Source organism: Somniosus microcephalus, chromosome 25 (genome assembly GCF_052327205.1).
Source record: "Somniosus microcephalus isolate GS21.2 chromosome 25, FLI_Smic_1.0, whole genome shotgun sequence".
Classification (NCBI taxonomy): domain Eukaryota; kingdom Metazoa; phylum Chordata; class Chondrichthyes; order Squaliformes; family Somniosidae; genus Somniosus; species Somniosus microcephalus.
Window position 1 is genome coordinate 49010363 of NC_141011.1, and position 23641 is coordinate 49034003.

Consider the following 23641-nt stretch of genomic DNA (forward strand, 5'->3'; position numbering starts at 1 on the left):
TCCCTGTAATTCAGCAACAACGAGTTGCATTTATTTAGCACCTTTAACATAGAAAGACATCCCAAAGCGCATCACAAAAGCATAATCAAATAAAAATTGACAACGAGCCAAAGAAGGAGATATTGGGAGGGGTCATTCTTGGTCAGAGAAACAGGTTTCAAGGAGGGTCTTAAAGGAGGAGAAAGAGAGACAGACAGAGAGGCAATTCCAGAGTCTCGGGGCGAGATGTCTGATGGCACATCTGCATTAGTGGGGCCAAGGGAGTGGTGGATACACAAGAGGCCAGTTAGAGGAACACAAAGTTATCGGCTGGGGGGGGGTGGGTTCTAGGGCTGAAGGAGATTACAGTGATAGGGAGGGGTGAGGTCATGGAGGGATTTGAATTCCTTAAATCCGCCTGGCTTTCAACTCTGGTATCAAAAAACTGGCTTTCTTCCAAACCTCCATAATGTTCCCTTTTGATTGTCCTCCACAGGGAACAAGGTAACACTCTGATAAGCGACCCTTGCCCATTATTCCATCGCCTTTGCAAAGAGACACCAATCGGCTCAGACCTTGAGTCTGTTGAAACCTTCAATCCGTTCTCTGGATTTAGATGGAATAAAAGAAGCAAGGCGACACAGATTGATCAATACTTGCTGTACTTACGTTAAGCTTACATCTACTATCTTTATACAACAGTGAGTATGCTACATTTCGATGCATTGCGCTTTGGGTGAGCCTGAGGATAAAAGTTTTCTTTCGGGCTTTCTAATCGTCTTTATCTAAGAATCGGGGAAACTCGAGGTGTGGGACCTCTTCTGGCATCTTATTTCCCACCTGAATTTGCATGTATCCTTGTGCTCTCACGAAGGAACATAGGAACAGGAGTAGGCCATTCAGCCCCTTGAGCCTATTCTGGCTGATCTGTACCTTAACTCCATCTTGGTTCCATAACTCTTAATACCCTTGCCTAACAAAAATAGGCAAGAGGAGTCTCGTAGATGTAAAAACGGTATTGTGTGTCTGACCTTTTATTCAACTATTCGGGGTCTTTTGAAATCGGATATGGATTAAGCACAGCTCTTTAATTCAGTAGTTCTTGATTTGGGTTAGTTTTAATAATTTTAAGTTTAAAATTATGAAAGGTTTTGATAGTGGATACAGAGAGGGTGTTTCCACTTGTGGGGAAGAGCAAAACTAGAGGCCATCAATATAAGATAGTCACCAAGAAATCCAATAGGGAATTCAGAAGAAACTTCTTTACCCAGAGAGTGGTGAGAATGTGGAACTCGCTACCACAGGGAGTGGTTGAGGCGAATAGTATAAATGCATTTAAGGGGAGGCTGGACAAACACACGAGGGAGAAGGGAATAGAGGGTTACGCTGATAGATTTAGATGAGGAAAGACGGGAGGAGGCTCGAGTGGAGCATAAACGCCGGCATGGACTGGTTGGGCCGAATGGCCTGTTTCTGTGCCGTATATCCTCTGTAATATTCTGAGTATGTTAATGAGTTACTTTAGAATTTACATATGGAAATGAGCGATGCAGACACTGGGATAAAACTAAACATTAAGTGGGCTCCAGTATATTTCCAAGGCATGTTAATCCCCCTCGCCTGTCATACACTGGAACAAATGACTTGTGTGTGAATATAATGTCTCGCCATTACAGTGAGAGGGTTCTGTTTTTTTGGTCAGAAGAATGATTATGCCACATTTACACTTCAGATACTTTGGTGGCATTTCCATAAAGCTGTCTTAAAATCTTTTGAATATTTCAGTGTGTTTTCATATTAACTGGGAGGCGAGCTTGTGCTGTCCTATAATTTTAAGGAATCTGTTCTGTGGTGAAGACGCAACATGAATTTGCAGTTGAGTTGCGAAATGGTGGGATGCTTTGGGCAGGAAGGCCCAAGTTTTACTGTGTTCATGGACTGCACAGGAGCATAGAGTGGGGGCCTCTGGGTGGGGGTGGCGGGGTGGGGGTTACACGTATAGTTTGCATCTGTGCTCCTTTTAATTTGTAAGTATCTCCAGTTGCTCATGCTGAAAGATCTTAGCCTTCTGGTTTGGAATTTATCCACCACTGAGGCATCAGCACCAAAAAATTGCTGTTTCAAATCTCCAAGCCCACAAAATTCCAACAGGATAAACCAGTGAGTCGGAGCATGAAAATAGAACTGAGCTGCCCAGGCTCCGACAAAGAAAGACTTACATTTCTATAGCGCCTTTCATGATCTCTGGATGTCCCGAAGCGCTTTACAGCCAATGAAGCACTTTTTTTGAAGTGTAGTCACTGTTGTAATGTAGGAAACGCGGCAGCCAATTTGCGCACAGCAAGCTCCCACAAACAGCAATGTGATAATGACCAGATAATCTGTTTTAGTGATGTTGATTGAGGGATAATTATTGGCCAGGTCACTGGGGATAACTCCCCTGCTCTTGTTCGAAATAGTGCCATGGGATCTTTTACGCTCACCTGAGAGAGCAGACGGGGCCTCGGTTTAACGTCTCATCCGAAAGACGGCACCTCTGACAGTGCAGCACTCCCTCAGCACTGCACTGGAGTGTCAGCCGAGATTTTTGTGCTTAAGTTTTTGGGGTGGGACTTGAACCCACAACCTTCTGACTCAGAGGTAGGAGTGCTGCCCACTGAGCCACAGCTGACAAACAATTCAATTCAATTTTATTTGTCATATGTGCAGCAGACGTGTGTACTGCACAATGAAATGTTGATTTTTACGAGTCCTCCCAACATTGGAATATGGCATAACAATGATAAAAATACTAATAGAAATACAGTAATAATAAATAAAACAACAGTAATAAATAATAAATTAATCGTTCATGAGTCTTATGGCCTGGGGGTAGAAGCTGTTTCGAAACCTGCTGGTACGAGACCTGATGCTTTGGTATTGAGGACCAGATTGACAGTGTTTGGGGGCCACAAGTTAGACAATCCTGTCTTTTTTTTAAATTTTAAAATTGAACATTTTACAGTAAATCACATTTACAGAACTCGTTCAGCTCTTTGTACAAAGTCACAAGCCCTCATGCCTACAAGGCAGGGGTCACAGTCAATTCAATTCAATTCAATTCAATTCAAATCGCTTTATTGGCATGACAAGGTACATCTTATGTTGCCAAAGCATCGAAAAACATTTATGGTTGAACACATAAACGCAGATCTATCCATACAGTGTATAAACAGATATATCCCTGAGTGTATAAATATACATTCATATAATTTGTATATACTCTTCTTAGATTTAATGGTTGTCCCTCTGTTTATGGCAAGCTGTAACATAGTGTGCCGCTAAGGTTACACAATTTCTCTCTTCCCCTAGTAGGTATGGGAGTTTTTGGTCGTCATTCAAATTTCTGAATTCCGTCTCTACAAGCTTCTTGGTCGTCTTCATTTGGTTATCCAGATAGCGGGTCTCTAGGAATTCACACAGATGAGGGTCGGCACTCCCAGCGGAGGGTTTGTGCAGATCCGGCAGACTCTGGTTGACATTCTTCTCCATCTGCAGGGCTCTCTGCATTGCCGAGCGGAGTCTCCCGCTCTCCCGACCGAACAGGTGGACTGTTTATAAAAAAAAAAGCTTAAAAAAAAACCCGCTAGATTAATATTTAAAACTTATCAATTTAAATTATAATCACCCCGGCCGGAGTGACGATGCACTCCAGTCCCCGCGGCGCCCACCTGTCTCGCAAGGCCTCGAACTTGCCGGCGGACACCGCGTGCTCCAACTCCAGGTCCACCCGGGCGCGAACATAGTCGCGGAAGAGAGGCAGGCAATCGGGCCGAATGACCCCTTCAGCCGCCCGTTGCCTGGACCTATTAATGGCCACTTTGGCCAGGCCCAGGAGCAGTCCGACGAGGAGGTCTGCCGATCTGCCCTCTCCCCTCCGCACCGGGTGGCCGTAGATCAGGAGCGTGGGACTGAGGTGCAGCCAAAAATCGAGAAGCAGCCCCTTCAAAAAATGGAACAGTGGGTGCAACCTCTCACACTCAATGTAGATGTGAAACACGGACTCCTCTCGGCCGCAAAAATAGCAAGCAGCCTGGGAGTCCGTGAACTTGTTTAAAACCTTTCTTATGGTGTGTTCATTGAGCAGTGGGTGTTATACATTCAATTATGCATTATTCAAATATACAATAAGGAAGCTTGAGTTATTAGTTCTGATTAAAAAAATCAGAATCATAGAATGGTTACAGCACAGAAGGAGGCCATTCGGCCCGTCGAGCCCGTGCTGGCTCTCTGCAAGAGCACTTCCGTTAGTCCCACTCCCCCGCCCTGTCCCCGTAGCCCTGCAAATTTCTTTCCTTCAGGTACTTATCCAACTCCCTTTTGAAAGCCACGATTGAGTCTGCCTCCACCACCCTTTCAGGCAGTGCATTCCAGATCCTAACCACTCGCTGCGTAAAAAAGTTTTTTCTTATGTCGCCTTTAGTTCTTTTGCCAATCACCTTAAATCTGTGTCCTCTGGTTCTCGACCCTTCCGCCAATGGGAACAGTTTCTCTCTATCTACTCTGTCCAGACACCTCATGATTTTGAACACCTCTATCAAATCTCCTCTCAATCTTTAGTACGATAGCAAAATACTGCAGATGCTGGAAATCCGAAATAACAACAGAAAATGCTGGAAAAACTCAGCAGGCCGGGCAACATCTGTGGAGAGAAAATAGAGTCAACGTTTCGGGTGAAAACCCTTTGTCAAGACTAAGGAAGCACAGGAAATGAAATAGATTAAGAGGCCAGGCTGGGAGAGAACAAAAGAGAAGTGAAGAGACATTAAGAGGTATTCAAAACGAGACGAGATGGTGATAGGACTAGTGGAGACAAAAGACGGCTCAGATTAGGTGTGAAATGCGCTGGCAGAATGGGAGACAGCTGCCATGTGGGAGAGAGGAAAAAAAAGAAAGGGAGGGGGAAACCAAAACAAAGGTGTGGATAAAAAATATAAGTTAAAAATGTAATGGGGGCCGAGGTTCATCAACTCTTAAACACCAACCGAACTTCATCAACTCTTAAACACCAACCGAGCTTCATCAACTCTTAAACACCAACGCCCCTCCGGAACCTTCTTCCCCTTCACTTTCCTCTGACCCCCCTTCTCCCAATCTCACCCCCTGCCATGTTTTCACTATCCCCTCTGACCTTCCCCTCTGTGACCCCGAACGATCAGTCCTCAGCAAAGGCCTGAACTTCATCCCCTTACGCCCCCACCTCAATGAATTTCGAGCTCGGCACGATGTTGAGCTCTTTTTCCGCCGCCTTCGTTTCCGTGCCCACTTCTCTGGCCAGGAGTCTTCCCCCCGCACGGCTGACCCTTTTGCCCGCTTGCAGAATTCCCGTTCTACCTGGACCCCTCCCCCTGGCCTCTTACCCTCTCTAGATCTTTTCATCGCTAACTGCCACCGTGACATCGGCCGTCTCCAATTCTCTGCTCCCCTCACTCACTCCAACCTACCTCCCTCTGAACTTGCAGCACTCCATTCTCTTAGATCCAACCCTGACATTGTCATTAAACCTGCTGACAAGGGTGGTGCTGTTGTTGTTTGGCGAACTGACCTCTACCTAGCGGAAGCTGAACGCCAACTCTCCGACACCTCCTCCTACCTCCACCTGGACCATGACCCCACTACCGAACATCAAACCACCGTTTCCAAGACCGTCGCTGACCTCATCTCCTCTGGAGATCCCCCCGCGGCCACCAACCTCATAGTTCCCCAACCCCACACAGCCTGCTTCTACCTCCTTCCCAAGATCCACAAACAGGACTGCCCTGGTAGACCCATCATTTCAGCCTGTTCTTGCCCCATGGAACTTATCTTTTCTCCCCTTGTCCAGTCTCTTCCCACCTACATCCGCGACTCTTCGGACGCCCTCCGCCACTTTAACAGTTTCCAGTTTCCTGGCCCCAACCGCTTCCTTTTCACCATGGACGTACAATCCCTCTACACCTCCATCCCCCACCAGGATGGCCTGAGGGCGCTCTGCTTCTTCCTTGAACAGAGGCCCGACCAGTCCCCATCCACCACCACCCTCCTCCGCCTGGCTGAACTTGTTCTCACATTGAACAATTTCTCCTTTGACTCCACTCATTTCCTTCAAATCAAAGGTGTTGCTATGGGTACCCGCATGGGTCCTAGCTATGCATCCCTTTTCGTGGGATATGTGGAACACTCTTTGTTCCAGTCCTACTCGGGTCCCCTCCCTCACCTCTTTTTTTCCGATACATTGATGACTGTATTGGTGCCATCTCCTGCTCTCGCCCTGAACTAGACAATTTCATTCACTTTGCCTCCAATTTCCACCCTTCCCTCACCTTCACATGGTCCATCTCTGACTCTTCCATTCCCTTCCTTGACTTCTCCGTCTCCATCTCTGGGGATAGGTTATGGACCAACATTCACTACAAGCCCACTGACTCCCACAGCTACCTGGACTACACTTCCTCCCACCCTGCCTCCTGTAAGGACTCTATTCCATTCTCCCAGTTTCTCCGTCTATGCCGCATCTGTTCTGACGATGCAACCTTCCACACCAGTGCTTCCGACATGTCTTCCTTTTTCCTCAACCGAGGATTCCCCTCTACCGTGGTTGACACAGCCCTCGACCGTGTCCGTTCTATCTCCCGCACTTCTGCCCTCACCCCTGCCCCTCCCTCCCGGAACCACGATAGGGTTCCCCTTGTCCTCGCCTTTCACCCCACTAGCCTCCACATTCAACGGATCATCCTCCGCCATTTCCGCCACCTCCAAAGTGATCCCACCACCAAACGCATCTTCCCCTCCCCTTCCCTTTCAGCATTCGGTAGGGACCGCTCCCTCCGAGACACCCTAGTCCACTACTCTATCATCCCCAGCACCCCTTCCCCTTCGCCTGGCACCTTCCCGTGCAAGCGCAGGAGATGTAACACCTGCCCTTATACCTCCCCCCTTCCCACTGTCCAGGGCCCCAAACACCCCTTCCAGGTGAAACAGCGATTTACTTGTACTTCTTGCAATCTAGTATACTGTATTCGCTGCTCACGATGCGGTCTCCTCTACATTGGGGAGACCAAACGCAGATTGGGTGACCGCTTTGCGGAACACCTCCGTTCAGTCCATAAGGGTGACCCCGAGCTTCCGGTCGCCTGTCATTTTAATTCACCGCTCCATTCCCACTCAGAGCTCTCCGTCCTCGGCCTCTTGCATTGTTCCACGGAAGCTCAACGTAAACTCGAGGAACAGCACCTCATCTTCCAATTAGGCACTTTACAGCCTTCCGGACTCAATATCGAGTTCAACAATTTCAGATCATAACCTCGGCCCCTATTACATTTTTACTTATATTTTTTATCCACACGTTTGTTTTGGTTCCCCCCCCCCTTTCTTTTTTTTCTCTCTCCCACATGGCAGCTGTCTCCCATTCTGCCAGCGCATTTCACACCTAATCTAGAGCCGTCTTTTGTCTCCACTACTCCTATCACCATCTCGTCTCATTTTGAATACCTCTTAATGTCTCTTCTCTTTTGTTCTCTCCCAGCCTGCCCTCTTAATCTATTTCATTTCCTGTGCTTCCTTTGTCTTGACAAAGGGTTTTCACCTGAAACGTTGACTCTATTTTCTCTCCACGGATGTTGCCTGGGCTGCTGAGTTTTTCCAGCATTTTCTGTTGTTATTTCTCCCCTCAATCTTCTCTGCTCCAAGGGGAACAACTCCAGCGTCTCCAGTCTATCAATGTAACTGAAGTCCCTCATTTTTGACTTTTGAAGTTGGGACATTGTATCAAGATTATGATTTAGCAGCATGTATTAAAACTGGAAGGAAGGTAGTGGCTTATGGAAAAATAAAAATGAATTATGTCACCTGCTAACACATGAGAGAAATAAGCAGTTTCTTTCCTCATTCTTAATTGATTTCTTCTTCCAAAAAATTGGTATTTTGAAAGCAAATATAAGGAACTAGGGTAAGGGGACTTCTGGCCTCTCACCACTCGCCTTTGTGGGTGAGATCGTGGGATAGGGGAGCAGATGAAGGGTTTAAGGGTGAGACAATTGATGGTAGAGCAAGGGAAGGATACAGGGGTTGAGTGGGTAATTCAAAGAGGGAAAGGTGGAGATTGTGATGGGAGAAATGTGGTTGTCGGAAGAGAATAGGATGGTTGGAAGGTGGGGGACCACAACAGTAGCAAGGTGATGGAGGAGGAGAGCATGAGACATTGGGGGAGGGATGGGAAGGGAACCACCGAGGGCTACATTTTTCCCTGCAACCCCCACCCTAAATACAGCCTGCGGTTGTTGGTTTCATTCCCCGCTGCACTCTCCACCATCTCACACACCAAAATGAAAGAAGAAGACGACAGATAGAGAAGCAGAAGAGAACGAGAGAGACCGATGTAGGATAGAGAGAGAGAGAAACGCAGAGACAGATAACAGAGACCACATTCTCTGATTTACCATGTGCGACACCACGGGAGAATCGATTTGGTAGGTGGGGAGGGTGTTTCATTGAAAAACCTGTTACTCCTGTAGGTGGAGCTGCGGTATGCCTTTTCAATGTTAAAAGTGTCATATTGTGTGACACATAATAGCTGCTATTTGATGGTAAGACTACATTACCACTATGATTGCACAATCTGGCCACTGGATTCCCACAAATCATTCTAGACGCTTCCTGAATTTTTTTCAGTGAGTGAAATTTCTAATGTCCAAATAAGTTTAAAAACAAAGGAGTTACATTTTTCACGCACTAACAAGAATAAATGTAGCCACTGAATTGTTTTTTGTGTCCTTTAATTCCTTCATTAAAGTTTTCACCTGAAGGGCTAAGCCGCTCACAAAAGCCTGGGCTTGGATTTAGATATTTCTACACAGCGTTGTGACCTTGTCGGATGAATTTGGATCGTGCAGTCTGAGCATGTGCGGTGTGCCGAATTTACCAGGATGCATCAGCACCAATCAGCTGTACTGATGGGATATTTTCCCTCGGCTTCTTGTTTAAGGAGCACACAGCACTTATTGCCAATATACAGTCGATAAATACAATATAAGTGCAACATGCACTTTAACAAATTAACACGGGCTTCCCAGCTTAGTGTTAAGAAACCACTGTTGCAAAACCTCTGGGGAAGGAAGGAAATGATCAAAGCTTACAGCCTCCATTCTCCTCCATCCCCACTCTTCAAAATACTATTGGATCTAATTCTTCCCAATGCTACCATATCCTAATTACGCCCACTCCCCACCCAACCGCCACTGGTTCTGGATTGTAACCCCCTTGATGCTCACGCACTCCAAAACTCTCTTCAGTTCTCCTAGAGTCTGATTACCTCCATTTACTACTCCCTGCACCTGATGAAGACTCCCTCTTGCTAGCAGATCCCTGGACCAGTCTATTATTGACGAGTGTTGGCTTGGTTCACTCTTAACCTCCTGAGTCAGTCAAGCTCCAGGACAGGCTGACAGTTCTGAGGTAGTCCCGAGTGCACGCTGCATTGTCAAGGCGAGTCATTAAAGCCAGGCCCTGTCCGCCTGGTCAAGTGGCTATTAAAGATCCTGTCACACTATTCTGAAGATGAGTGGAGGAGTTCTCCCGGTGTCCTGGCCAAGATTCGTACCTGAACCAACCCTGCAAAAAACAGATGATCTGGTTGGTCAGCTCATTGGCAATTTATGGGACCTCACCAGGCTCAAATTGGCTGCTATATTTGCCCACATAACAATGGTGACTAGGTGCCAAAAGTAAATAATTGTCATGTCAGCTGTGGCTCAGTGGGTAGCACCCTCATCTCTGAGTCAGAAGGTCGTGGGTTCAAGTCCCACTCCAGAGACTTGAGCACAAAAATCTAGGCTGACGCTCCAGTGCAGTGCTGAAGGAGTGCTGCACTGTCGGAGGTGCCGTCTTTCGGATGAGACGTTAAACCGAGGCCTCGTCTGCTCTCTCGGGTGGACATAAAAGATCCCATGGCACTATTTCGAAGAAGAGCAGGGGAGTTGTCCCTGGTATCCTGGCCAGTATTTATCCCTCAATCAACATCACTGAAACAGATTATCTGGTCGTTATCACATTGCTGTTTGTGGGAACTTGCTGTGCTCAAATTAGCTGCCGCATTTCCTACATTACAACAGTGACTACACTTCGAAAAGTACTTCAATGGCTGTAAAGCGCTTTGGAACGTCCGGTGGTCGTGAAAGGCGTTATATAAATGCAAGTCTTTTTATTTGAAGCACTTTGGGACATCCTGGGGTTGTGATGAGACACTGTATGAATGACATTTCTTTTTGAATTACTGAGTATTATGACGCGCAGTAGAGATTACAAATTGTCACCTTTTCCTGGGAACTGGAATCACAAACAATTTATTTTTGTCTTTTTCTAAGGAGGCTGGAGGATACTCCGCCCAGTGCAACAATGACCTCCAGAGAAGTTATTTATGGGCTGCTTCTCTCTGGATTCCTGCAAATGTTTACTGCAGAATCCAAGGCCCACATTTCTGTTATCTTAGTGGGGGCCACCGGAGACTTGGCTAAGAAGTATCTGTGGCAAGGTTTATTTCAGTCGTACGTGGAGCAGGTTGGTGGCGCACACAGCTTCAGCTTTTACGGTGGCACTCGACTCAGCACCCCCGAAGGCGCACCAGCGATGTATGAGATACTTAAAGGTCTGTCGTGTTTGCCCAACGTGCCTTCGGTCAAATGCGAATTGCTCAAGGACCAGTTTTTAAAGTTGACACAATACCATCAGCTGGACACGACAGAAGACTACTCCACTCTGGACAAGAAGATTGAAGAATTGCTGGCGCAGGAAGGTGTTGAGGAGGGCGGCCGCGTTTTTTACCTCAGCGTTCCTGCTTTTGCCTACGCCGACATAGCAACTAAGGTCAACGCCACCTGCCGACCAAGTAAAGGTACCTGGTTGCGTGTTGTTCTAGAAAAGCCCTTTGGACACGACCTTAATTCAGCCCAGCGGTTAGCCGAGGAGCTGCAAAAGGTTCTTCGAGAGGAGGAGATGTACAGGATTGACCATTATCTTGGCAAACAGGTGAGTCTGGCTCCCGTTATCAAACAAGAGCGCTGCAAATCTTAATCACTTATTAACAGTTACAGCCTGAATTCATGATCTGGACCATCTGGCTATTTTTCCAAAGTTGTTTATTATTTTAAATGAAGCACCTTCTGGTTATGAGGTGAAATTAAGCAACACTGTATAATTTTTTATTATTATTCATTCTCTGGATTCCTGCATTTATTGTCCATCCTGAGTTGGTTTGATACAACTGAGTGGCTTGCTAGGTCACTTCAGTGGGCAATTAAGAGCCAACCACATTGCTGTGGGTCTGGAGTCACATATCGGCCAGACCGGGCAAGGACGGCAGATTTCCTTCCCTAAAGGACATTGGTGAACCAGTTGGGCTTTTTTTTAATGACAATCCAACAGTTGCACCACTACTAATACCAGTCGTCTAGCCCTCTGGATTACTAGTCCAGTAATGTGACCACTACACTACCGTACCCGATACATGCGTAAGGATCCTGTTCCTTAATTCTTGCCATGGTAAAGAGAGAGCAATGACACTTGCCATGCTGAGCGGTTCAGTGGGAAAACACACTGCGTGACATGATACTGAGCTACACACACTAATCCTGGTCTTTGATGAGCAAGCCAATCACAGCTAGGACGGTGATGGGAGTGCTAAAATTGACCTCCGTGCTTTTGAGTGAGGGAGAAGAAAATGAGCCAAGGATCCTGCTCCTGATTACAGTTCAGTGAGCTCCGCTGGAAAGTGTGAGTCTATGAATGTTGGGTGGGGACATCACCAGGTTTTGGGTTGGGCTATGATGGTCCCTATGGGGAATAGTTTGTCTATAACCACTTTCCTTGGCTTAACTGTGGAGGGGAAGGAAAAAACACCGGTGCTGGTCGCCCTGTAGTACCTTACCGATCAAACTGTACCCGAGAGTACAGTGAAGGGGCTGAGCCTGCTCCGCCTGGCTGAACTTGTTCTCACATTGAACAACTTCTCCTTTAACTCCACTCATTTCCTCCAAATCAAAGGTGTTGCTATGGGTACCCGCATGGGTCCTAGCTATGACGATAGCAAAATACTGCAGATGTTGGAAATCCGAAATAACAACAGAAAATGCTGGAAAAACTCAGCAGGTCAGGCAATATCCGTGGAGAGAAATTTGAGTTGACGTTTCAGGTCGGACCCTTCTTCAAAACTGGAAAGAAAAGAAACTAGATCGAAGGCAGGGCTGCGATCGGACAAAAGAATAAAAGAAACAAAAGAAGTAAAAGAGATTAGAAGCTAGACGAGATGGTAATAGGCTGGGATTAGGTGTAAAGTGTACTGGCAGGGCAAAAGATAGCTGCCAGGTGTGAGAGAAACGAAAGGAAAGGGGGGGGGGGGGGAAAGGAGTGGAACAATTACAAGAGAAAATGAAATGGTGGCCGAGCTTATGATCTGAAATTGTTGAACTCGATATTGAGTCCAGAAGGCTGCAGAGTGCCTAATTGGATGATGAGGTGCTGTTCCTCGAGTTTACGTTGAGCTTCCGTGGAACAATACAAGAGGCCAAGGACGGTGAGGTCCGAGTGGGAATGGGGCGATGAATTAAAATGACAGGTGACCGGAAGCTCGGGGTCACCCTTACGGACTGAACGGAGGTGTTCCGCAAAGCGGTCACCCAATCTGTGTTTGGTCTCCCCAATGTAGAGGAGACCGCATCGTGAGCAGCGAATACAGTATACTAGATTGCGAGAAGTACAAGTAAATCGCTGTTTCACCTGGAAGGGGTGTTTTGGGCCCTGGACAGTGGGAAGGGGGGAGGTATAGGGGCAGGTGTTACATCTCCTGCGCTTGCACGGGAAGGTGCCAGGCGAAGGGGAAGGGCTGTTTGGGGTGATAGAGGAGTGGACTAGGGTGTCTCGGAGGGAGCGGTCCCTGTGGAATGCTGAAAGGGGAGGGGAGGGGAAGATACGTTTGGTGGTGGGATCACTTTGGAGGTAGCGGAAATTCCGGAGGATGATCCGTTGAATGTGGAGGCTGGTGGGGTGAAAGGTAAGGACAAGGGGAACCCTATCGTGGTTCCGGGAGGGAGGGGCAGGGGTGAGGGCAGAAGTGCGGGAGATAGAACTGACACGGTCGAGGGCAGTGTCAACCACGGTAGAGGGGAATCCTCGGTTGCGGAAAAAGGAAGACATGTCTGAAGCACTGGTGTGGAAGGTGGCATCGTTGGTGCAGATACGGCGGAGACTGAGAAACTGGGAGAATGGAATAGAGTCCTTACAGGAAGCGGGATGGGAGAAGTGTAGTCCAGGTAGCTGTGGGAGTCAGTGGGCTTGTAGTGAATATTGGTCGATAACCTATCCCCAGAGATGGAGATGGAGAAGTCAAGGAAGGGAAGGGAAGAGTCAGAGATGGACCATGTGAAGGTGAGGGAAGGGTGGAAATTGGAGGCAAAGTGAATGAAATTGTCAAGTTCGGGGTGAGAGCAGGAAACGGCACCGATACAGTCATCAATGTATCGGAAAAAGAGGTGAGGGAGGGGACCCGAGTAGGACTGGAACAAAGATTGTTCCACATAGCCCACGAAAAGGCAGGCATAGCTAGGACCCATGCGGGTACCCATGGCAACACCTTTGATTTGGAGGAAATGAGTGGAGTTAAAGGAGAAGTTGTTCAAGGTGAGAACAAGTTCAGCCAGGTGGAGGAGGGTCGTGGTGGATGGGGACTGGCCGGGCCTCTGTTCAAGGAAGAAGCGGAGCGCCCTCAGGCCATCCGGGTGGGGGATGGAGGTGTAGAGGGATTGTACGTCCATGGTGAAAAGCTATGCCTGCCTTTTCGTGGGATATGTGGATATGTGGATATGTGGGACACTCTTTGTTCCAGTCCTACTCGGGTCCCCTCCCTCACCTCTTTTTCCGACACATTGATGACTGTATCGGTGCCGTTTCCTGCTCTCGCCCTGTACTAGACAATTTCATTCACTTTGCCTCCAATTTCCACCCTTCCCTCACCTTCACATGGTCCATCTCTGACTCTTCCCTTCCCTTCCTCGACTTCTCCGTCTCCATCTCTGGGGATAGGATATTGACCAATATTCACTACAAGCCCACTGACTCCCACAGCTACCTGGACTACACTTCCTCCCACCCCGCCTCCTGTGATGTAAGAAAAGGAGTCTTACACATCAAGTAACTTTAAGGTAAGCTTTAAGCAACTTACAAACACACTATATACAAGAGAGGTCTTTACCATGCCTCTGGTAGAAGCCTCTTACAATACTGAACAGTCCAGTATTTATACCAGTCCAACAGGAAGTGACATATGACAGGAAGTGAGGTATGTACACAGTTCATAGTTCACAGGAAGTGATGACATAACTTCCCGGAAGTTATTATTATTATCACATTCTTCCCTCCTGCAGGATTAGGAGGCTGTGGTCTACCTTTTGTTCCGCAGCCGCCGAACGAGGAAGAGTCGCACCCGTTTGGGTTCCCGTCGTAGTGGGTCGCTGGTCCGCTTACATGCGGTTGGCCATTGGTCAGAGTCTGTGTGGCCTGGATTACCCTGTGAAGGGTCGGGGAGATCATGGCTCCGTGTACGAGCCCCAATAGGTTCAAAGTCGGATTGCCTCTGTTCAGCGGGAGGTGCAGAGCTGGTCTGTGGCGGATCAGTACTTTCATGCGCGGTACTGGGAGGGTCGCAACTTTGAGTACGGGGTTCTACCGGCACCAAGCTAGTTGGTGTCCGATCAGGATCCTGGAGAGGGGTACCCGATAGGTCCCAAGAGTTTCCTGGTGAAATGCCATCACCCGATGTCCCACTAGGTCCTGGTGGGCAGGGAGCCAGATCCCGTAATGATACGGTAGATTCTCGGCCGTCGGAATATCGTATGTTTGCATAGGTGGGGTTGGCATCGGTTAGTTCGACCTCGTCTACGAGAGGGTCATTTTTAGACGTCCGAACGTATCTTCGGAGTAATACAGGTCCAGGAGTAGTTAGCCATGACGGGAGTGATGTCCCATGGGATGAGCGACGCTGGAATCCAAAGAACCGCTCATCAGGTGTAGTATTTGTGGCTGTAGAAAGCAGGGACCGTATAGAGTGCAATGCATCCGGAAGCACTGTTTCCCATTGCTGGTCTGGTAGGCCTTAGCTGGATTGGCCCTCGTAGAGGCCCTTGATAGGCAAACTTTAGCAAAGTGTCCTTTTTTTTTGCAATAACTGCAGATTGCATTGCGAGCAGGGCAGGTTTTCCTAGGGTGAAAAGCATCTCCACAAAAGAAGCATTCCCTCCTAGATTGCCAAGAGGCTGCTAAAGTGGGGTCATCCTCCTCTTCTTCATCAGAATTATCAGAATTAGATTCCCCCATGATAGGGTTCACCTGAGACCGCTTGAATTGTCTGGTTGCAGTTACAGCAGCAGATCGAGATCTGGGCAGCTGATAGAGGTCTGCATTTCTCTTTGCCAAATCCAGAGAACAAGCTAGGTCAAAAGCTTTTTGTAGCTCAAGTGTTTTACTTTCTAGTAGACGCTGGCGTATAAATGGAGAGGCAATCCCGCAGATGAAAGCATCACGAATCATTTCTTCGCGGTACAGCTCAGCTGAGGCTGCCTGAAAGTTACAATCTATGCTGAGCCTGCGAAGTTCTTGGAGGAATTCGTTAATCGATTCCCCTGGCCCTTGTTGGGCTGTGGCCAGTAGATGTCTAGCATAGACCTCATTTGGAGTCTTCGCATACAGTTTCTTAAGTGCCCGAATCACCTCATCGTAATTATCCCATTCATCAACATATTCGAACACTTTTGGGGTTACATAGTTGATAAGTATCCTCAATCTAGTAGGAGCATCCGCTTCACATTCATCCAGAAAATTCTCAAAAGTACGGTACCAATGCTTCCATACCCTGCCAGCTGCTGGTGTATTCGGGTCCAAGTCCAGACGAATAGGTCTAAGGATTCTCTCCATGATGGGTGGTTCCCTGGATCCTTAACTCCGAGTTTGTCCGAAGGTCTAGTATTTGTGAGTGTAAATATTAAGTTGCTTAAATTGATGTAAGAAAAGGAGTCTTACACATCAAGTAACTTTAAGGTAAGCTTTAAGCAACTTACAAACACACTATATACAAGAGAGGTCTTTACCATGCCTCTGGTAGAAGCCTCTTACAATACTGAACAGTCCAGTATTTATACCAGTCCAACAGGAAGTGACATATGACAGGAAGTGAGGTATGTACACAGTTCATAGTTCACAGTTCACAGGAAGTGATGACATAACTTCCCGGAAGTTATTATTATTATCACATCCTGTAAGGACTCTATTCGTTTCTCCGTCTCCGCTGCAACTGCTCCGACGATGCCACCTTCCACACCAGTGCTTCCGACATGTCTTCCTTTTTCCTCAACCGAGGATTCCCCTCTACTGTGATTGACATGGCCCTCGACCGTGTCCGTTCTATTTCCCGCACTTCAGCCCTCACCCCTGCCCCTCCCTCCCGGAACCACGATAGGGTTCCCCTTGTCCTCACCTTTCACCCCACCAGCCTCCACATTCAACGGATCATCCTCCGCCATTTCCACCACCTCCAAGTGATCCCACCACCAAACGCATCTTCCCCTCCCCTTTCAGCATTCCGTAGGGACCGCTCCCTCCGAGACGCCCTAGTCCACTCCTCTATCACCCCCAGCACCCCTTCCCCTTCACTTGGCACCTTCCTGTGCAAGCGCAGGAGATGTAACACCTGCCCTTATACCTCCCCCCTTCCCACTGTCCAGGGCCCCAAACACCCCTTCCAGGTGAAACAGCGATTTACTTGTACTTCTTGCAATCTAGTATACTGTATTCGCTGCTCACGATGCGGTCTCCTCTACATTGGGGAGACCAAACGCAGATTGAGTGACTGCTTTGCGGAACACCTCCATTCAGTTCGTAAAGGTGACCCCGAGCTTCCGGTCGCCTGTCATTTTAATTCACTGCCCCATTCCCACTCGGACCTCACCGTCCTTGGCCTCTTGTATTGTTCCACGGAAGCTCAACGTAAACTTGAGGAACAGCACCTCATCTTCCAATTAGGCACTTTACAGCCTTCCGGACTCAATATCGAGTTCAACAATTTCAGATCATAACCTCGGCCCCTATTACATTTTTACTTATATTTTTCATCCACACCTTTGTTTTGGTTCACCCCCCCCCCCTTTCCTTTTTTCTCTCTCCCACATGGCAGCTGTCTCCCATTCTGCCAGCGCATTTCACACCTAATCTAGAGCTGTCTCTTGTCTCCACTAGTCCTATCACCATCTCGTCTCGTTTTGAATACCTCTTAATGTCTCTTCTCTTTTGTTCTCTCCCAGCCTGGCCTCTTAATCTATTTCATTCCCTGTGCCACTTTAGTCTTGATAAAGGGTTTTGACCCGAAACGTTGACTCTAATTTCTCTCCACGGATGTTGCCTGGCCTGCTGAGTTTTTCTAGCTTTTTCTGTTGTTATTTGGGAATTTTTTTTTACCTGCTTAGTGTAATGAGTGCTGTGACCAGTGGTGTATGGTTGCCTTCAAGATGCACTGTAGCAACTCGCCAAGGCATCTTCGGCAGCACTTCCCAAACCCACGACCTCGACCACCTAGAAGGACAAGGGCAGCAGGTGCATGGGAACACCATCATTCTGTTCATGTTCTGTCAGGTCAATACCTTAATTGAATCAATGGAGTACAATTGTATCAATGGATAGACCGTCAACTACTGTAAGATGCCATCAGGTATGGGAAAATCACAGCACACATACTTTTGATAAAGTAGTATCACTTACCTTCAGTCAGTCCATAGGTTCAAGTCCAAGTGACCCTCCAAGTCACACACCATCCTAACTTGGAAATATATCAGCTGTTCCTTCATCGTCGCTGGGTCAAAATCCTGGAACTCCCTCCCTAACAGCACTGTGGGAGTACCTTCATCACACAGACTGCAGCGGTTCAAGACGGCACCACCACCTTCTCGAGGGGCAATTAGGGATGGGCAATAAATACTGGCCTTGCCAGCGACGCCCACATCCCAGGAACAAATTGTAAAAAATATATACATTTTTATCTATAGTTTTCAAATAGTGGAGTGCAGGTGTTGCATTGGAGAAGCTGCTCATTCATTGGGACATGACAAAGCTAACGCCAGCACTACAGGGGTTTTTATATTGCTGTCACGTTGTCAGCCCCAATACATAGATGTCACACAGTTGATGGCATTCCCCAGTATAAAGCGCCCAACCCACCTTCTCCGGGTAGCTGTGGAAAACCACTTTTTTAAATGCTGTTGGAACTACCTCTTCTGTGGATCTGATCAGTTTCCAGGATACTAGCAACAGGCTTCCAATAAGGGAATGGGAGTGCAGTGCAGGCATTTCTTTTTGCCATTGCTCCCCAGGGTCCAGACTGAATCGAGCCATAATATACAAGTGTCTTAAATGCCATATAGGCTCAGACACGTGTGGAGATGCATATAGGAATATCTGAACAGGAGTAGGCCATTCAGTCCCTCGATCCTGTTCTGCCATTCAATGAGTTCATGGCTGATCTGTGACCTAACTCCATATACCCGCCTTTGTCCCATAGCCCTTAATACCTTTGGGTAACAAAAATCTATCAATCTCCGATTTAAAATTAACAATTGACCTAGCATCAATTGCCATTTGCAGAAGAGAATTCCAAACTTCTACCACCCTTTGTGTGTAGAAGAGTTTCCTAATTTCACTCCTGAAAGGTCTGACTCTAATTTTTAGACTATGCCCCCTAGTCCTAGACTCCTCAACCAGCGGAATATAGCAATATCAGGGTCTGATTCCTTCACATTGTTCTGTCATGTCAATACCTTAATTGAATCAATGGATTACAATTGTATCAATGGATAGACAGTCAACTACTGTAAGATGCCATCAGGTGTGAGAAAAATACAGCACACATACTTTTGACATAAGGTAGTATCACTAATCTTCAGTCCGTCCATGGGTTCAGTTCTACTGCAGCTTATTGTTTCTAGGGGATCAAATTTTCAATTGAGGTTCAAGCTGGTTCCCATGAATGGAGGGAGGTTGATATAGTCCCATTATTGGGGAAGAAATTATATCCTGATAATTATAGGCCCGTGCGTTTGACATCAGTTGTAGAGAAGTTGTTGGAAAACATTATACAATACGTGATTCATCCTTTGGAGAGTTTTGGTGATTCGGGATTCCTCGCATGGTTCAGGAAACCTAGGTTCCACCTCGCTAACCTGACTGAGTTCTTTTGAGGAAGGGAGTAAGATGATGGTAGCCCTGCTGATGTTGTATATACCTTGATTTCCAAAAAGCTCTGGATAAGGCACAGACATGAATAGCTGTTGGAAAAATGAAATTATATAATGTATTATACACAGAGTCTGCAAAGGGATATAGATAGACTGAGTGAGTGGGCAGTAAGGTGGCAGATGGAGTATAATGTAGGGAAATGTGAGGTTATTCACTTTGGTAGGAAGAATAGAAAAGCAGAATATTTTTTAAATGGTGAGAAACTTTCAAATGTTGGTGTTCAGAGAGATTTGGGTGTCCTCGTGCAAGAAACACACAAAGCTAGCATGCAGGTACAACAAGCAATAAGGAAGGCAAATGGCATGTTGGCCTTTATTGCAAGGGGGTTGGAGTATAAGAGTAAGGAAGTCTTGCTACAATTGTACAGGTCCTTGGTGAGACCACACCTGGAGTACTGTGCAGTTTTGGTCTCCTTATCTGAGGAAGGATATACTTGCCTTGGAGGCGGTGCAACGAAGGTTCACTAGATTGATTCTTGGGATGAGAGGGTTGTCCTATGATGAGAGATTGTGTAGAATGGGCCGATACTCTCTGGAGTTTAGAAGAATGAGAGGTGATCTCATTGAAACATACAAGATTCTGAGGGGGATTGACAGGGTAGATGCTGAGAGAGGTTGTTGCCCCTGGCTGGAGAGTCTAGAACTAGGAGGCTTAGTCTCAGGGTAAGGGGTCGGCCATTTAAGACTGAGATGAGGAGGAATTTCTTCACTCAGAGGGTTGTGAATCTTTGGAATTCTCTGCCCCAGAGGGCTGTGCCTGCTGAGCCTTTGAGTAAATTCAAGACCGAGATAGATAGATTGGGGTATGGCGATTGGGCGGGAAAGTGGAGTTGAGGTCGATGATCAGCCATGATCTTATTGAATGGCGGACACTTGTGTCGAAGACTCGTGTCCTCAACTCCAGCCCACAGCATGCTACCCGCCACCACCTCCGCACAATCCCAGCCCGGCATGAGGTTGAAAAGACCATCCGACAACTGAAGAACAACAAGGCCTCAGGAGCAGATGGAATCCCCGCCGAGGCGCTAAAACATGGCGGAGAAGCACTACTGGCGCGAATTCATGAACTAATTTCTCTTATTTGGAAGGAGGAGAGCATGCCAGGGGATCTCAGAGACGCCGTAATCGTGACCATCTTCAAGAAAGGTGACAAGTCCAATTGCGGTAATTACAGAGGAGTCTCCCTGCTGTCTGCCACAGGGAAAGTCATCACAAGAATCCTCCTCAATCATCTTCTCCCAGTGGCTGAAGAGCTCCTCTCAGAGTCGCAATGCGGATATCGCCCACTAAGGGGCACAATGGACATGATCTTCACCGCACGTCAATTACAAGAGAAATGCAGGGAACAGCACCAACCGCTGTACATGGCTTTTGATCTCACAAAGGCCTTCGACACCGTCAACCGCGAGGGATTATGGAGTGTCCTCCTCAAATTCGGCTGCCCTCAAAAGTTTGTCACCATCTTCTGCCTGCTTCACGACAACATGCAAGCCGTGATCCTGACCAACGGTTCCACCACAGACCCAATTCACGTACGGACTGGGGTCAAGCAAGGCTGTGTCATCGCACCAACGCTCTTCTCAATCTTCCTGGCTGCAATGCTCCATCTTACCCTCAGTAAGCTCCCCGCTGGAGTTGATCTAATCTACAGAACAAAAGGGAAACTGTTCAACCTCCATCGCCTCTAGTCCAGATCCAAGGTCATCCCATCCTCTGTCATCGAATTACAGTATGCAGACGATGCTTGCGTCTGCGCACACTCGGAGGTCGAACTCCAAACCATTGTCAACACCTTCACCGAAGCGTACGAGAGCATAGGCCTTACATTAAACATCCGTAAAACAAAGGTCCTCTACCAACCTGACACTGCCACACAGTACTGCTCCCCGATTATCAAAATCTATGATGAGGCCTTGGACAATGCAGACCACTTTCCATACCTCGGGAGCCTACTGTCAACAAGGGCAGACATCGATGACGAAGTCCAACACCGCCTTCAGTGTGCCAGTGCAGCCTTCGGTCGCCTGAGGAAGAGAGTATTTGAAGACCAGGACTTTAAACCCAACACCAAGCTCATGGTCTACAGAGCAGTAGTGATACCCGCCCTCCTGTATGCTTCAGAGACATGGACCATGTACAGCAGGCACCTCAAAGCACTGGAGAGGTACCACCAATGCTGTCTCCGCAAGATCCTGCAAATCCATTGGCAGGATAGGCGCACCAGCGTCAGTGTTCTTGCTCAGGCCAACATCCCCAGCATCAAAGCTTTGACCACGCACGATTAGCTCCGATGAACGGGCCACATCGACCGCATGCCTGATACGAGACACCCAAAAAAAGTGCTCTACTCGGAGCTCCGACATCCTCAAAGCCTCCTTGAAAAAGTGCAACATCCCCACCGACACGTGGGAATCCCTGGCCCAAGACCACACAAAGTGGAGGAGAAGCATCCGGGAAGGCACCGAACACCTCGAGTCTCTTTGCCGGGAGCAAGCGGAAGCCAAGCGCAAACAGCGCAAGGAGCGCACGTCCACCGAAGCACCCCATCCACCCGCCCCTTCAACCACCGTTTGCCCCACCTGTGACAGAGACTGTAGGTCCCGCATTGGACTCATCAATTACCTGCGAACTCATTTTTAATGTGGAAGCAAGTCATCCTCGGTTCCGCGGGACTGCCTAAGAAGGAATGGCGGAGCAGGCTCGAGGGGCCGTATGGCCTACTCCTGCTCTTATTTATTATGTTATTATATTGGATGGATAGCTGATTGAAATCTCATAAGCAGGGGATTGTTATGAGTGAGAGTGGATCTGAATGGAACGGATCACGAGTGGAGTTCCATTAGCCTTCATATTGGAACCATTGCAGTTCATCATTCTCATGAATAATTTAAATGGGGTATTGGTGGAAACATTCGTAAATTTGTTGAATACAGAAAACTGTGTGTTATGAATCTTATGATGCATGAAGACTCATGAAATAACACTGGACGGCCAGCTGGTGGCGCCGTCCAAGGAGTATAAATACTCGGGCATGGGCCCAGCTTGCCCAGGACATTGTGTATACAGGAACTAGTGAAAGATAACTAGACCTCCATGTTTTGAAACAAGTTGATTAAAGCCTTGCTTTATACTCAAACCAAATGCGTAGTGAGTTTTATTACATCACTGCGCATAGGAGTTAGTAATTCAGACCAAAATCAACAGGTTACTGGCTGTTTTTAGACAAGTTAGGGGAAATGGGCCCGTGTGTGGCAGATGTCCTTTAATGTCCTGTCCTGTATTTGGGATTAGAAAACCTCAGGCACTTTATACTTTGCAAAGTTACCTGTTAAAGGTAATGAAACCAGAAATATACCTGGAAGTAATTATTGATGAATCATTAAAAGGCAGACAATCAAGGTGAGGTGTTTATGGAGAAAGCAAATATAAGGTTTTAGGTGGCATTGGGAGGCCCATTGAGTACAAGATGAAGAGTGCTCTGCTTGGGGTCTGTAAGGCTCTGGTATATTCACACACAGGAGTATTGTATTGCACTTGGGAAAGGATATTGAGGCTCTGGCAAGGTTAGAGATGAGGGCGACCAGGATGACGCATAACCCTTCGGGCTGTTGTTAATGAGGATAAGATGCAAGAATTACTACGAAGAGGGGCAGACTGAGAGGGGATATGACTCAGGTTTTTAAACGTGGTAAAGGGGGTGGACTCAGTCTGGTTATTTGAGTTGAGTAGGACTGAGAGACTGTGGGATTCGAATGACACAATCTGAAGTCTCAGTTTGGTTTCACACCAGGAAGTGTTTCTTTTCACAGGGAGCCACTGCCCTCGGGGCTCGACTTCCTCAACATGCGGTAGGTAAGGAATTGCTACCATCCCTCAAAAAGGAGCTTGACCGGTTCCTGAGTGTTCATTTCCAGTTAGACAGGATCAGATGCTCATCCCTGCGGTCTGCCAGAGTCTGGGCTGATTGCCTTAGGGAGTTGGAGAGGAATTTCCTGAACTGGTGGCAGGCTTGGTTAGGGGATGGGTCAGTGGTATATGAGGTTGCATCATTGTCTGGATGGGGTGGGCTTGATGGGTCTGATGAGTCTTTCCTTCTCCTTTTTGTAGTTCATGTGTTTCTACAGAACAGTTTAAGTATAGTCGGGGGAAAAACATAATCCTGGTGAAATCTGCAATCGCCTTTTTACCTTTCCTTTAGTACTGTGGTAATGAGAGCTCTGACTGAGAAAACAATGGACTAATCTTTCCAGGATATGGATGAAGCAATGCTGAAGGTGTGCCTTGCAAATGAAAGGCTGGAAAAGTAATGTAAAACCACAGAT

At 47.4% G+C, this 23641-nt stretch overlaps 1 protein-coding gene across 1 annotated transcript in view; it reads left to right on the forward strand.

The window, feature by feature from the left end:
- Nucleotides 1-478: 478 nt before the first annotated feature.
- The window catches only part of h6pd (hexose-6-phosphate dehydrogenase (glucose 1-dehydrogenase)), a 94240-nt gene continuing 71077 nt past the window's right edge, over nt 479-23641 (forward strand). The window contains exons 1-2 of the mRNA XM_085967358.1: nt 479-680; nt 10359-11019. Of these exons, the coding sequence (XP_085823484.1) occupies nt 10390-11019 (630 nt within the window). The 5' untranslated portion in view covers nt 479-680; nt 10359-10389. The remainder of the gene's footprint in view (nt 681-10358; nt 11020-23641) is intronic.